Genomic DNA, 14,264 nt, shown 5'->3' on the forward strand with positions numbered 1-14,264 from the left:
TTATGTTCTCTACTTAGGTTCCTGTTTATTTTGAATATTTGTGATTTGTTTCTACTATCATGCACAATATTTGTTCATCATGGCCTTAACAATGCTGGGGGTTGAATTAGGGCAAATGATTTCTAATGCCATATTATCAATCCAGATTTATGACCATTTCTGCATCTGAAAATAAGTATCAAATACTAGTGTATGGAAGAGTAAACTAAAGTTTAGGAAAAGCTCAAATTACCATCAGGACAGAAAACATCATTATTTTAAAGAACACACAATGTCAGATTAGTTTTATTTTCATTGTTTGCTACTCTGATAAATGACCATGCTCTATAATGTGTTATTGGGTATGGGCTTATGACATTTTGTTAACAAGAAAATAAACTCCTGTAAAAGTACTATTAAAGCTTCTATCTTACCTTCTACCATTATATGTTATTCTTCCACTGTATAACAATAACAATAGCAGTGGAAAATATAGGTACATTATTTACGGGAAACCATTAAATTGGCTAGATGTACTGCAGTGAACTATGTTTATTAATAATATACTTTAAAATCTAAATATATTTTTAAACTTTGTCGCTACATGGCATCTATTATTATGGATTCTTCAGGCCAGAAGTTACAATGCAGGACTATAATTTCTCATTTATTTTAGCCAACAACTAATTAAGTGTTTGGTTTTTATCTTACAGGTTTAAACATCAATGACAGGGGCTTAAAGGAACAGAAAAGTAATAGAACCAGTTCTGAGCCCAGTTTTTCATCTCTGCAGAGGAAAAGCTCTTTGTCAAGGTAAAGTCATTAAAGTGTTTCATTAGTAAATTGTTTCAACTATTTGTGAGAAATGTCTCTGGGAATTTCATGGAATGCTGTCAACAATATTTTGATCTATGAGCTACAGTTCAGATCTGTGTTTTTCTAAAACAACAACTTTAAAGATGAGTATACCTTACAAAATATTTGTGTTAAAGCCAGGTATTGTTTTGCAGCTGTTGTTCTCTTATTTTAAGACTCCATTGACATCTCAGTGAACCACAAATTAGCGTGTACAGCTGCTCTCAGTAGGACTACTTAGAGACCAGACAATGGAAGTTGTCAGGAAAAGGGCAGATGTAAAACATAAAGTCTTCAAGAAATAAAGTGGTTTGTCATCTTCTGGATGGAGTTGAGATGTAAATGAGCTTTAGCTCAATACCTATTTTTGTATCCACTAAAATAAGCATTTGATACTAGATCGTTACTTTTTTTTGTATTTTCAAATTGAAAGCATTTAATTAATGCCCTTGTTTTTCCTAAAGGGATGCAATTTATCTAGGTTTTTTTCCCAGTTCTTTGGGTCATTTTGTGTTACACTTTTTTTTTCCTGTCAGCAGCATGATTTAATCAAGACGTACAAGTAAATGAAGCATAGTAAATAATTCTGGAATTTTAAATTGGCTTTAGATTGTTACATAATAATTGTCAACACACTTCCATAGCTTAGTTCTTCTTGTGCTGCTCTGTGTTGGAAAGTCTCATTTGTAATTTCTGATATTTATGATTATGTATTCATACAGTTATACAGTGATATGTATACAAAGGGATACAAAGTATGTGTCCCTACTTTGTAATATTCTTAACAATATTTTTTCGCTTTTAAGCTTTAACTATCTAATTGTGTAAAATTGGTACTCTTTAGACATGGAATAAAATTAATTGAGCAGCATATAGTATAAATAGTAATGCATTTTATACACTATACAGTACAATCATTTTCATATCTGATTTTCAGGAAATGAAGTTGGAGAGTAATACTTTCTGAAGCTTATTTATTAAAATGGTTACATTTTCATTTTAATAAGTTACTGCTATTTGAAGGAATAATAGGCCAAAGAATTGTCTTCAACTACTGTTTGCTATATAAAAGGAATAGGCATGTTTGTAAACACTATCAACATTTTTTTAAATGTTCTGGAAATGTGGTTTGAATTATAATATGAACAAGCAGTTTCTTACCCTTATTAAATTATTGGTCAAATTCTCTAGCATAAAGCAGGCAAGGTGGATGGTTTTGTGGAAAACATTTGTTCTTAGTCTAATGGAAAAAAAATCACTGCACAGTACAACATGAAATAATAGTTATTTCTAAATCAGTAGCTTGCATTTAATTTTCTCTGTAACTGGAAAATACAGGCCTTTTAAAACCACATTGATTAGTAACACATATTGGACCCCTACCTTATAAAGATGTAAAGATGTTAGTGTAAGAATAAAGTATGAAAGAAGAGATACGACTCAGGTGCTTATTTGCAGTTCGGATACAGAGAAATTTCTTACAGGCTGATGTCTAAGGATTCCATTTATTGTCACTTCGTGCACTTTATTGCTATTACAAGTGGTCTTGAAACCCAGTACTCGAAAATAAACATAACAGTCTAGTACCACTGTGGTACGTTTAATTTTTTCCCCCCTCACAGTGTTTAGTCACTGAGCTGATGAGCAACTCGCAAAATACCCTGATGGACCTTTTTTTTTTTTTTTAATGGCTTCCACTGATGTCCTACAGGCAATAATTATGATGTGCTAGTTAAGCTCAAACTACAGCTGAGGGATTTTACTTTAAACCAGAGGCTTGGGCGCAAAAATGCATTTATAGCTCTTTGTCTGGCACCTCATTATGCGTGGGCCTGATTCATTAAGTAATTGGTTTGCAGTTGTTTACATGAGTATTAAGGCTTTTATTCAGCAGTCTTTGAGAGATACATTGTGCAAATGTTGCATGTTATGAATGCAGAATGAGGGGCAGCGGACAAGTCCTATTGGCTAAACACTGCGCTCTGTTGAAAAGCAAGTAAAAGAGATTGGGTGCTGCTTTGCATAGCAATGACTTTCTTAATAAGCTTTACAGATTAATACACACAAGCTATAAAAGATGCAAAGAGATACTCTTAGCACATTTATCCATCCTCATTTCACTATTATGGCACTGAAGATGGGAAGAATTGAGTGCTTTCATATTCTTTTTTTTCCAGTGCAACTTCAGTACATGAGACTTAATAGAATCCAATGTTTATTGTATTATAAATTGTGGGGGAAGTGTGTAGACCTGCAACAGTTTATTATTAAAGATTCTTTCAATGTAAATCTTTTCCACCATTGTGTGTCCAACAGCAAAATCATTTTGTGGTTGAGTGGGGATGAAAGGCATAATGTACGAAGGAGTGAGTCTTAATAGGAAGCTGCTCTCCGATTGAAGGTCACTTGTTCCCTTTTGTATGGAGGTGCATGCCACAGCTTCCTCTTCTCCAGCAAATATTACCCTGTTGTATCCTAGCTGAAAATCCTTTTCTTGGAAGAGTTCTACTGCTTAAGACAAATACGCTTAAACTAGGACATAAAGTTTCAAAATTAATTATTACCTTATTTTAAAAGGAGAGGAAAAAAAAAAGAAACAAATGATCCAAAGGAAACATATCCTTAGTAGTTATATCTTAATTATTAAACCAATGGCCGCAGTGCAATGTGTGTGGTATTTGATTGCTCTGTAGCAATACAATCAGCCAGTGGATGTCAGTAGCAGTCTGTCTGTGCAGGTTTGGACTACATGCAATGTCTTTTCTTAGATGCCTTTTCTTTTGCAACATCTGAATGTAAAAAATAAATTATTTTCTACCCAAAATATTTAAGTTGGATTCCAGAAATATGCCTTTAAGATTTCGGTTTATACCCATTTACCAGATAATGTCCCATTAAAGGCAATAGGACTCCTTTTGAGTTTCATAAAATTCATATCTGATTGGCTGTTTAAATTGGCTTTCTGTGCAGAAGCTTCTTTTTCTTTAAATATTTTATTCACTTGAGTAAATTGCTGGGTGCTGATTATAGCTGTTTGTACTGATGATTTCAAATACATCCTCTGATAAATGCTTCAGTTTAATCTTCACAGGTAACTACAATGACCAGTAGGGGTCACTGTTTCTTTGCTAAATTAAAATTGCATTCTCAGTCTATTTCCAAATGAAATCAATTTATATTTATGCAACTATTCAAATCATTTATAATCAATGTAGTAGGTTATTCTATTTCCCCATTTCATTTGTTAGATTATAGGAAAAGGATATATTATTTTATGTAGCAATATAACATATCACAAAATTTCTGAATATGGTTATTGAAAATTTATCTTTTGGTATTATGTATGATGTCTAAGTACAGAATGGATAGACATGTATTCTTGAAGGTTTAAAAAAAATGGTTTTGAGTGTGGCTGACAAAAGAATTCAGCTTCCTGTGCCAGTTCCGTAGCTATGGAAAGGAAGGGGAGCAGTAGCACAGGCTTGGAGAATCTATGATAGCAGCAGCCACTTAATTCTAGGGAGAAAAGAAATCAGTAGCCACAAGTATTACTTAACTAACTGTAATAATTAAGTTTAAACTACTTGTATTACTGGTTCTTAATTATATTACAAATTTCATAAATACATTTTTAATATTTTGATAAATATTAAAATAGTTATCAAAATATTGTAGATAAAAAGTAATGGAGACCACTATTGGAAGGTGCTTGTGTGTCACATTTTCTCTACCTAGAGCTTTTGCACTATTTCCCAGTATTTATTTACCACATCTATAGCTTATTTAATTGACGGGACCATGGAGCAAAAAGGATAGGCAGACACTACAGGAAACAGGTAGGCACTCAGGTAGTTAGGCCCTGCACTATGTAAGGCTTTATTGGTGATTATCAGGAGCTTGAATTGCATCTGGAAGCCAACTGAAACTGACAACTGACAATTAGAGTACTTGCTATGTTATTAGTTACATGCTGGTCAATGACCAAAATAAAAAATAAAATTTAAAGATGAACTGCTGAGTTGCCTGCAGACTGTTTGATATTTTTGGACTACACTTGGGCCAAAAAGCTAGTGCTGCAAATATTGAGTGAATGAATATCAATCTGAAGTCAGCTCAGTCTCTCAGAGCTCTAGATTCCTACTAGATACAGGTTCCTGGGAACCAACAAGCTTCTTGTACACTTCCATTTCCTTTCAGTTGAGGAAATGATCTTTTAGGGCTAGCACAACATGCCCCCATCAGTGCTTCTATACAGCAGGTATGCCAACAGCGTACCTGCCCTTGCAACTCCAAGGAAATCAAAACAGTCCAACATGTTCTCCTTTACTATGTCTTCTACAAGGATCTTTGAAACAATATTATAACTCCTTTTTCACTGTGCATGCAGGGAAAAACAGATAGTTTCTAAACTCATTACCTCCTCTCAAATTCAAATTGTGATATCACCCGCACGGTAGTCAATTTATTACTGCAACAATTAAAACTAGGCAATAGTTAACTTCAGACTCAGTCTGAGAGCTCAATGTCCTTGGACTATTTTATTTTTCTCTACCTTCTTCTCTCTCTCTCTCTCTCTCTCTCTCTCTCCACATTTTATATACCCCTAGATTAATGTGTGTTGTTGCTGTTACAGAGGTTATTCAGGTCTCTGCCCAGAGAGGTTCACTTAGACACAACCAGGAAGTTTTCAGGATTTTGTTCTGGTGGGCTCCCAGAGCTAGAATCCATGAATGGTTCAAATCTAGAAAAGAATAATCATGCATTTTGAATAACAGACTCATTTCACTATCAAATCAAATTGTTAATATATTTAAATTTGTGATGGATAAATACATTAATTTGAACCAATATGGATACATCAAGGAGAAACAGATGGAAATCTGATTAGGTGGCTTCCCAATACATTGGAATGAAAAAAATAACATTTCACCCTAGAGGCATACAAGGAACAAAACAGGGTTGCCTCCTCCCTTCTCTACTCTATATAGTGTCCTGAGAGCCTCTTCTACTGAGACTACAGCACAGTTCAAAATACTGATAAAAGTAACAGCCTCATAGATACAGCAATTAGCATCAGAAGGTATAACAATTGTGATTATACAGAAGTGGCAAAGACAGACCAGGAAAAAATGAAGAAACAGAGTAGGGGTAGGGGTGGGGAGCTACACCAGTCAGATGGAAGGGTATTGGAACCCTATCATGGTATGGCTTAAGAAGAAAAGTCTGGAATATAGTATACTAATGTTACTCACATTGGAGTCTGTCTTATTGTAAATCTTCCATTAAAACTATCAAGCCACTTACTCTATTCATGGTCACTTCTCAACATAGCACCATTTTAGCATAATGTATGTATATTTACTTTAAAATTTTAGTCTATGCTATTCCCTGTCTTCCCACTTCACATACATACATGTATGCACGTAAGCGCTTTTCTTATATCCATAGAGAAGTGTCTGAATCTAGAAATACGAATAGTTCAGATGGTGCTGTGCCATCATTGTACTATACACATTTATTGTCATGAGTACTGATGGCGAGCAGGAGGGGGCCTCTATCCAGGGGGGAAAACGTATGCGTAGTACTGAGGAATTAAGCAGCCATTCAAAGAGAGACAGATCAGACCCGCCTTAACTTTTGGGGTTTATCTGTCTGGGTTTTTCCCACGGTTCTTCAGTTTGTTAGGATTCTGTTTAATGTAGCAGTAATAAACACTAGAGACCTACTCCTCGTCTCAGCGTGATTTCTGACTGTTAGGACATTTATTCACGTTACCCGTTATTTATGCGGTCACCTTGCAATAAGTATGTGACATTTTTTTCAACAAGCTTATAGCAGTTCTGTGGAAATCTTGGGAAAAGAACGATATATTATTTAAGTTGGACACTCTTTCATAATTATACAGTGTTGCTGCCATCTGAATGTCTAATCAGATAGAGATAATTTTTTTCCATGACAATCTGTCCCTAACCTGGTCTTTCTGGTCTTCCAACAGTGCGCTCTTAGCCACTGTAAATGAGTCCATCCACTTTGCTGCTGGTCAGCCTCTTCTCTTTCCTTCCACCTTTCCCAGCATTAGAGCCTTCTCCAGAGAGTTAGGTCTTCATGTAATATGTCCAAAGTAGGATAATTTGAGTCTGGTCATTTGTGCCTCTAGTGAGAACTCTGGGTTGATTTGTTCAATGAACCATTTGTTTGGTTTCTTGGCTGTCCATAGTATTTTCAGGAGTCTTCTCCAACCCCCAAAATGTTCAAAGGCATCAATACTGTTCCTATCCTGCTTCTTCAAAGTCCAACTTTCACTTCCATAGAGTGTCACAGAGAATTCTGTTGCTTGCACAATTCTGATCTTTGTAGATACAGATACATCATGGCATTTGAATATCTTTTACAAGGCCTTCATGGCTGCTCTACCAAATGCTAGTCTGCAGTGTATTTCTTGACTGCTTGTTCCTTTACTATTGATGGTTGATTCTGAAAAGCAGAAGCTATCCACCACCGATATCTCCATTGTCAGTTCTGAAACTGGTGGTTCTACCTGTTGTCATTAGTTTGGTCTTCTTTATATTTAATTTTAGTCCCATTTTTTCACTGTACTCCTTGACTTTTATTAGTAGGCATCTCTTAATATATATTCAGCATATAGGTAGAATAAATAAGGGGAGAATATACAGCCTTGTTGCACTCCTTTGCCAACATGGAGCCAGTTTGTTTTGCCATGTTCTGTCTGTACTGTGGCTTCCTGAGCTGTACATAGATTTCACATGAGGACAATGAAATGTTCTGGGATTCTCATTTTTCTAAGCACATTCCACAGCTTGACATGATTGACACAATTAAAGGCCTTTCTGTAATCAGTGAAGCCCATAGTGACTTCTTTTTATATTCTTTGGCGTTTTCAATTATCCAGCATGTATCAGCAATAATTTCTTGTGTTCCTCAGCCTTTTTTAAAGCCAGCTTGAATATCTGGCATCTCTTTTTCCATGTAGGGATCTACTCTACTTTGGGTTGTTTTTTTTTAATCCTATGGCACAGCAGTTTGGTGTTCATGCTGCTTTTTTCTTGCTGGGAAATCCTTGTGAGGTCCAGCAGCCAGATGTGTAGACTATTTAGCTGTGGCAAGTCACGTTGCCTGGGTGCACCATGAGGAGGCTAGTATACATTGCACTGAGTTGGGCTGGGAGAGAGTGACTGGCCCATGGTCACCCAGCTGGCTTTCATGCCTAAGGTGGGACTAGAACTCATAGACTCCTGGTTTCTAGCCCAGAACCTTAACCACTAGACCAAACTCTGCTTTGGTGATCCTAAGCATTATTTTGCTAGCATGTGAAATTAAGGGTACTGTAAAATAGTTTGCACACTATGTTAAGTCTCCTTTTTTCTTAATATTGGAATGTGGATTGACCTCTTCCAATCTGTTGAGCACTATGTTGTTCTTCAGCTTTGTTAGCATAGCTTTGTTAGAACCTTTAACTGATTCAATTAGTCTTAGTTTTTTTCAAATACAAAATCTGAAAAGGCTGACTTCTGGAGAAAAAGTGTTCATTGTACTTCATTAACATGTTTCATATATTAAACAAGAAGTAAACTTACCAAGAAGTAATTCTATAACGTTGGTCTCTTAATACAAATGTCTTACATTTTACTTCTGGAGGGGGTTTACTTGTCTTTAATAGAGAAACAGCAGTTTGTCAGATCCTAGCCTTGATTATATGTGCTGGCTTTTAAATGTTAACTTTTGGCTGACAGCAGATTTCCTCTTCAATACATTTTAATGTGCCTTTGCATTTCAGAAACATCTGTAAGCACTTCCTTCCCATTACAGAGTGTCTCATTTGAAACAGCAGGCTCTCGATGCACCTCAGAAATAGACAGACAGACAGACAGACAGACAAATGCCTACAACTAAAGATCTCTTCACCATAAAGCTGTCTGGTACTGTTTGTTTGGACACTACTGATCACCTATAGCAAAGAGGCAGTGTGGAAGAGCTTGCCTAGATTACAGCCCTGGTTTGGTTAGTGTTGACTGTCCGACTATCCACTTAGCAATATCTCACCAACAAGAAGCACATTCAGAACAAGTGGTAGGGGAATCTTCTGTTGTGCAGAATCCCCATTTTTTGCCAGTTACCTTCACTGAAATTTGCAACTACTACTAAAACTCTGGTGTCTGTAACCTTTAACTGGATAAAACGGCATGTCATAGGGCAAAACTTTTTCAACCAAGGTACCTCAAATGGACTAACTTACAAAATGCGTCCAAAATCTGGGACCCATGACTCCCATGGAATAGAAATTTGGCATATTTTATAAAACATTTTATATAAAAATTATCATAAAACATTTTATGACATAATACAAAATGTCATAAAACATTTCCTGTGGTCAACCCCTAATGTTTGACTGGGCTATACAGTTCAACATTGGCTCTCAAGGCAGAAACATCTCTGAATGTCTCCTTGAATTTTTAAGAACTTTTCCAGTGAAGGCAGTACATTAGAATGTTGAAGGCATTGAGGAATCTGGTAAGGAAATATTTCTGAAATGATGACCCAACAACTCACGGTTTCTCTAGTTAGGATATATGGCTTCAGTGACCTCTGTCTCATAATACAAATAGTTAATTCGATTATATTGTGCTAAGATGATTTTGTAGCAGCAACACAATTAGACACATAACACACGAAAGATCTAAATGATTTCAGCTTGTTTGTGAGCTCATAGGATTTGTGATGCTCAAGGGACAAAGGCATTATTTTAGCAGAATCTAATGGGAGTTGCATTTGCATCAAGATCAAAAGCAGCCAAAAACCTCTTATATTTATATAGAAAGAGGGATGCAGGTAAGGGATCTCAACTAGCAGAATATTTTTAAGCCAGGGAATGAAGTTATATGGTGAGGAGGAAAAAATGTATTTCTTTTCTAATACTTTTAAAAAATCCAGTCTGCTGAGTTTCAGAAGGTTCAGGTATTTTTAATAAGGACATTTGGGGCCATAGCTTACCAAATGTGAATAAATTTCAAAACTCTTTTATTCTAACCAATAGAACGTACTTTCAGTAGAACTTTGTTTCCTCCAAGCTATTCATTTCCTAAAAAATATGATTTTATTAAACAACTTACAAGCTTGTGTTTCTTTGCTTATTTTTTAAAAATTGTTCATAGTGTGTTGTTTTTCTGGGGTATGATGCTGGGTTACTACATGCTGGATGTATTGTATGCACATCCGCAAAAAAATGTAAAAAATCTTAGTCCAGAAAAAATTGCAAAACTGGTCTCACATTGGAATAGAGAAGCCCTTTGGAAACTGGGAAATCTTGAACAGTGGAACTCAAGTATTCTTTCTGTCGGGGTTGGCTTTGGTTGTAACTGAACCCTAATAATGGTAAAGTTGTTAGTCCACTGTTCTTAGAATTCATTCTAATCTTTTAAAATTATGTCTGAGTATATTCACATGCCCTATAATATCTATTTCTTTCTTTTTTTCAGAGATGAAAACCAAAGAGGAATAATATCGACAGTAAAATCTAAAGGTAAGGATATCATCAGTTGTAGTGACTAACACAATTTGAGATGTCATTCCCCCCCCCCCCCGCCTTTCTGGCAGCACAGAATCTTGCCAGACACAGTCTAGGGCTCATACAGTCCAGCATCTTGCTTCTAAGAACCTAAATGCTTCTGAGAAGCCTGCAAGAAGGACTGGAACAACATTCAGCATTTTTGCCCCCAACTGTTAGGTAAAATAAATGTTGTGCACTTAAGTCAGTCTTGACTCCTGGTGACTGCCTGGACAAGTCCCTGCAGTTTTCTTGGCAAGATTTCGGAAGTGCTTTGCCATTGCCTGCTTCCTAGGGCTGAGAGTGTGTGACTGGCCCAAGGTCACCCAGCTGGCTTTGTCCCTATGGCAGGTCTCCTGGTTTCTAGCCTGGTGCTTTTAACCACTGCACCAAACTAGCTTTAGTTATTTGCAGAGTAAGACTTTATTTTGTGATCACAGCTGTTAAAGGAATCTTGAAAAAGGGCTAATAGTTAACTTCGTATCTGTGGCATCTGCGGAGAGAGGCAAATGGGATCACAGTTACGATGTAAACAGCATTGTGATACAAGCTCCATCCCTTTTCTATGTGCATTACAATATTGTATGCCTTTCCACAAAGGGCAGAACCTTACCTTGCAACCTCCTTTCATCATTTTGATGAAAATAGTGAGAGCCTGAAGATGCTACTTCTTCACATCTTTGTCAGTGACTTCCACAAATAACATTACGCATTATATGAACAGGCACTTCTTTTTTTGTATTATACAGACTTAACGTGGGGCCACCTATTTATCTCTACACTGTAGATGTACTCAGATGTGAGCCCTCCAGATGTTGTTGGATTTCCATTATACTTGACCACTGGCCATTATCACTGAGACTGAGGGGGGCCAGAGTCCAACATCTGCAGAGCCACAGATTTCTTGTTCCCTAATTAGCCATTAATTATAAGGAAGGTGCTCCAGTCCAGTCCAGTGATTTCTGCATCATTTTTAGCTTTACAAAAATCTTGTGAAGATGAGCATCAGTACTATAAATACCATTCTCAGTGTGGTTACTTTTATATGTTGATTCCAGCTTTTATTTGATTGTCTAAAACATAAACTGGCCTAGATCATTCACATTTTATTTCTTATTTTTGTTATGAACCTGAATCAGGGGTAAATAATCTTTTTGTATCCAAAAGCCACATTTTTGAGGGCAGCAAAGTAGCTAGGGCCATATCCCAAGCAGCAGGGGTAGGGTTTGGAAAGGGAGTTTTGGCAGATTGCTTAGTTTTTAATTATGATCTGCCTATTTTGAGAACTTACACTACAGTTTTCATTTGTTTCATATATCAAAATGGTGATAAAGTACACCTTTAGTTTTCAACAATTATGGAATTCCAGAGGGTGCAAAATCAGGACTGGAGGGCTGCAAGTGGCCCTGGGCCCACAGATTGTCTTCCTTTGCCCTAAACAGAAGATAGGTTTTGCTACATCAATCATAATGCGGATGCCATTTTTGTATACCAGATGCTAATAGTCACTACATTGGGTACTTCCTGAGAAAATTTCATTGCCCAAAATGGGAAACCATTTTTCTGCAAAATTTCTACTTCTTCAGGATTATTATGTCTGAGTGAGTGGGAGGTGAGGCGCTCTTGTATTTTTCTTTTTTCTTTTTTTACATTATAATGGTGATGAGCATGTAACCCTACTCCCCCATCTTTCAACCCTTATTCCCACAAGAAATTTGTTTTGCCCTTTGTTTCCTTCCTAAAAAATAATAATAATAATAATAAGGGAAGTAATGAGCCAGAAAAAAAAGTTTTAATGAAGGTGACAACTGCACAACCCCTTCAATGGGTATGATGAATCAGATGGACCAGCCCATAGATCAATGGAAGGAAAACTTCTATGGCTCTGACTACAGTTAAATAGGGTGTCATGCAATATTTAACATTTGTAGTTACCTAGTTGCCATTAGTTGAAGGCTTTTAATATCCTAAATAATATAAATCATTGGTTATGTTGAAAATAAATGCCTTGTCATTTCTTCCCCCGTCTGTTTTCCTAAACCAGCTTTTTGGGGTGATTCTGACGACAGCAATTCTGATATTGAAGCAGCCCTACGTCCTCAGGTACCCTGTTCACAGGAAGATGGATTCAGCGATTTCTATGACTGAAGGCCTAACTTGATACTCACTTACAAACAAGTGATAAAAAGCCAGTAGCAATTTTACAGGAGAAAAGTAGCTTCAGAAAAGGTCAATCTGGAATGGATATCCTGATGGCATTTTTATGTTCCTTACCATTCTAGCCACTTTTCCACACCAAGTCATCCTCTCAGCCTACTTCAGTCAATATGTTTGTGAATGATTATAATAGTCTTCTGAAAACCAAGCTCAAAGAGCACTGAAAACCCAACAGCTTAAGATAGGATTTACACTTGGATTTGTCTGAAATCTGAAGAACAAACAAGGGAGAAGGAGAGTAGTTTTGGAGCTGGAAAACTGTATACCTTTAATTTATGTATTTCCTCCCTCCCTAGATCCTGTTCCTTGATCTAGTTGCTCCACTGAAAAAATGTTTTTTCTTGTACTTGAATGGCCACCAGACTATTGGACCTAGTTCAGGCCAAAACAACCATGATGTTTATTCATGCCATTAAGGATTATGTATTAAATAAAGAGCAGCTGATGGTGTTGCGACCTTGTTCATATTTGTAGCTTTAGCCCATGACTAGTGCTTGCATCAGGAGGGAAGCTTTTAGTAATGGAAATAGTAGCTGCAAAGGGAATGAAAAACCTGATTAAAAGAGGAGCAGGGGCAAAAGGTTAATCCTTTTGTGGTTCCAATCTGGATCATGCTCTCCTGCTAGCTACTGTACTTAAAATTTCACACAATGAGCAATTGTATGAATAAATTTTTTTTAGCTGTAGAAGTAAAGCATATTATTTTAGAAATCAAATTTGTAGACATGTATCTCATCTTCAGTTTGTTATCTTAGACCATGCAAGATATAGTATTTTTTGTCTATACTCCAATGAAATGTACTGCTGAAAACGTGGAAGAAACTGTTCTCATAATCATTGTTTATATTTTGAAATTGGTAACGATTATATTAAATAATCTTTGCAGATTAAAACCAATAGGATCCTCACAATCAAAAAAGATTTTTCTTGACCCAGCACTTTATTGGAAACTGTGGTACTAAGTATTTGTTTCATGCAGGACTGATCACTGAGTCACAGGACAGTTTGGAATCTCAGGATAATTGGCTGAATTATCGAACTAGTCCCCAGCTTCCTTCTGGGTGCAATTCAAGGTGCTGGTTATTACCTTTAAAACCCTATATGGTACGGGACCAGGTTATTTGTGGGACAGCCTCTCCCTAAGGACAACTGCCCATTTATTTATTTATTTATTTATCAAATTTGTCACTGCCCATCTCCTCCGACCGGAGGGACTCTGGGCGGTTTACAACACAGAATAAATATACAATAAAAACTCAAATAAAAACACAGTAAAATTCCAATAAAATCCCATTAAAAACCAAAACAATTTCTTAACTACCCCAGCTCATAAAATCCAGATGGCTATGATCTCTTCAACCATCATGTAGGAGGGGCACTTCAAGGCACCAGCCAACCCCAAATATGTCAATTCTCCTCCCTGCCCCAAGCCTGGTGGCAGAGCCAGGTCTTCAACTTCCTCCGGAAGGCTAAAAGCGATGGGGCTAATCTTACCTCTGGGGGCAAGATGTTCCAAAGGGCGGGTGCTACTGCCAAGAAGGCCCACCTCCTGGACCCTGCCAGATGGAATTCTCTTATTTATTTATTTTTATTTATTTATCTAATTTATCCCCGCCCATCTCCTCCTGTCGGAGGCCTCTGGGCGGTTTAC

At 36.7% G+C, this 14,264-nt stretch overlaps 1 protein-coding gene across 1 annotated transcript in view; it reads left to right on the plus strand.

Moving 5' to 3' along the window:
- Nucleotides 1–13,515, plus strand: part of KIZ (kizuna centrosomal protein) — a 71,061-nt gene extending 57,546 nt beyond the window's left edge. Inside the window, exons 11-13 of the mRNA XM_063298699.1 lie at nucleotides 693–792; nucleotides 10,329–10,372; nucleotides 12,441–13,515. Coding sequence (XP_063154769.1) covers nucleotides 693–792; nucleotides 10,329–10,372; nucleotides 12,441–12,544 — 248 coding nt within the window. The 3' untranslated portion in view covers nucleotides 12,545–13,515. The remainder of the gene's footprint in view (nucleotides 1–692; nucleotides 793–10,328; nucleotides 10,373–12,440) is intronic.
- Nucleotides 13,516–14,264: the final 749 nt, after the last annotated feature.

This window comes from Candoia aspera, chromosome 3 (assembly GCF_035149785.1).
Source record: "Candoia aspera isolate rCanAsp1 chromosome 3, rCanAsp1.hap2, whole genome shotgun sequence".
In the NCBI taxonomy this organism is placed as follows: domain Eukaryota; kingdom Metazoa; phylum Chordata; class Lepidosauria; order Squamata; family Boidae; genus Candoia; species Candoia aspera.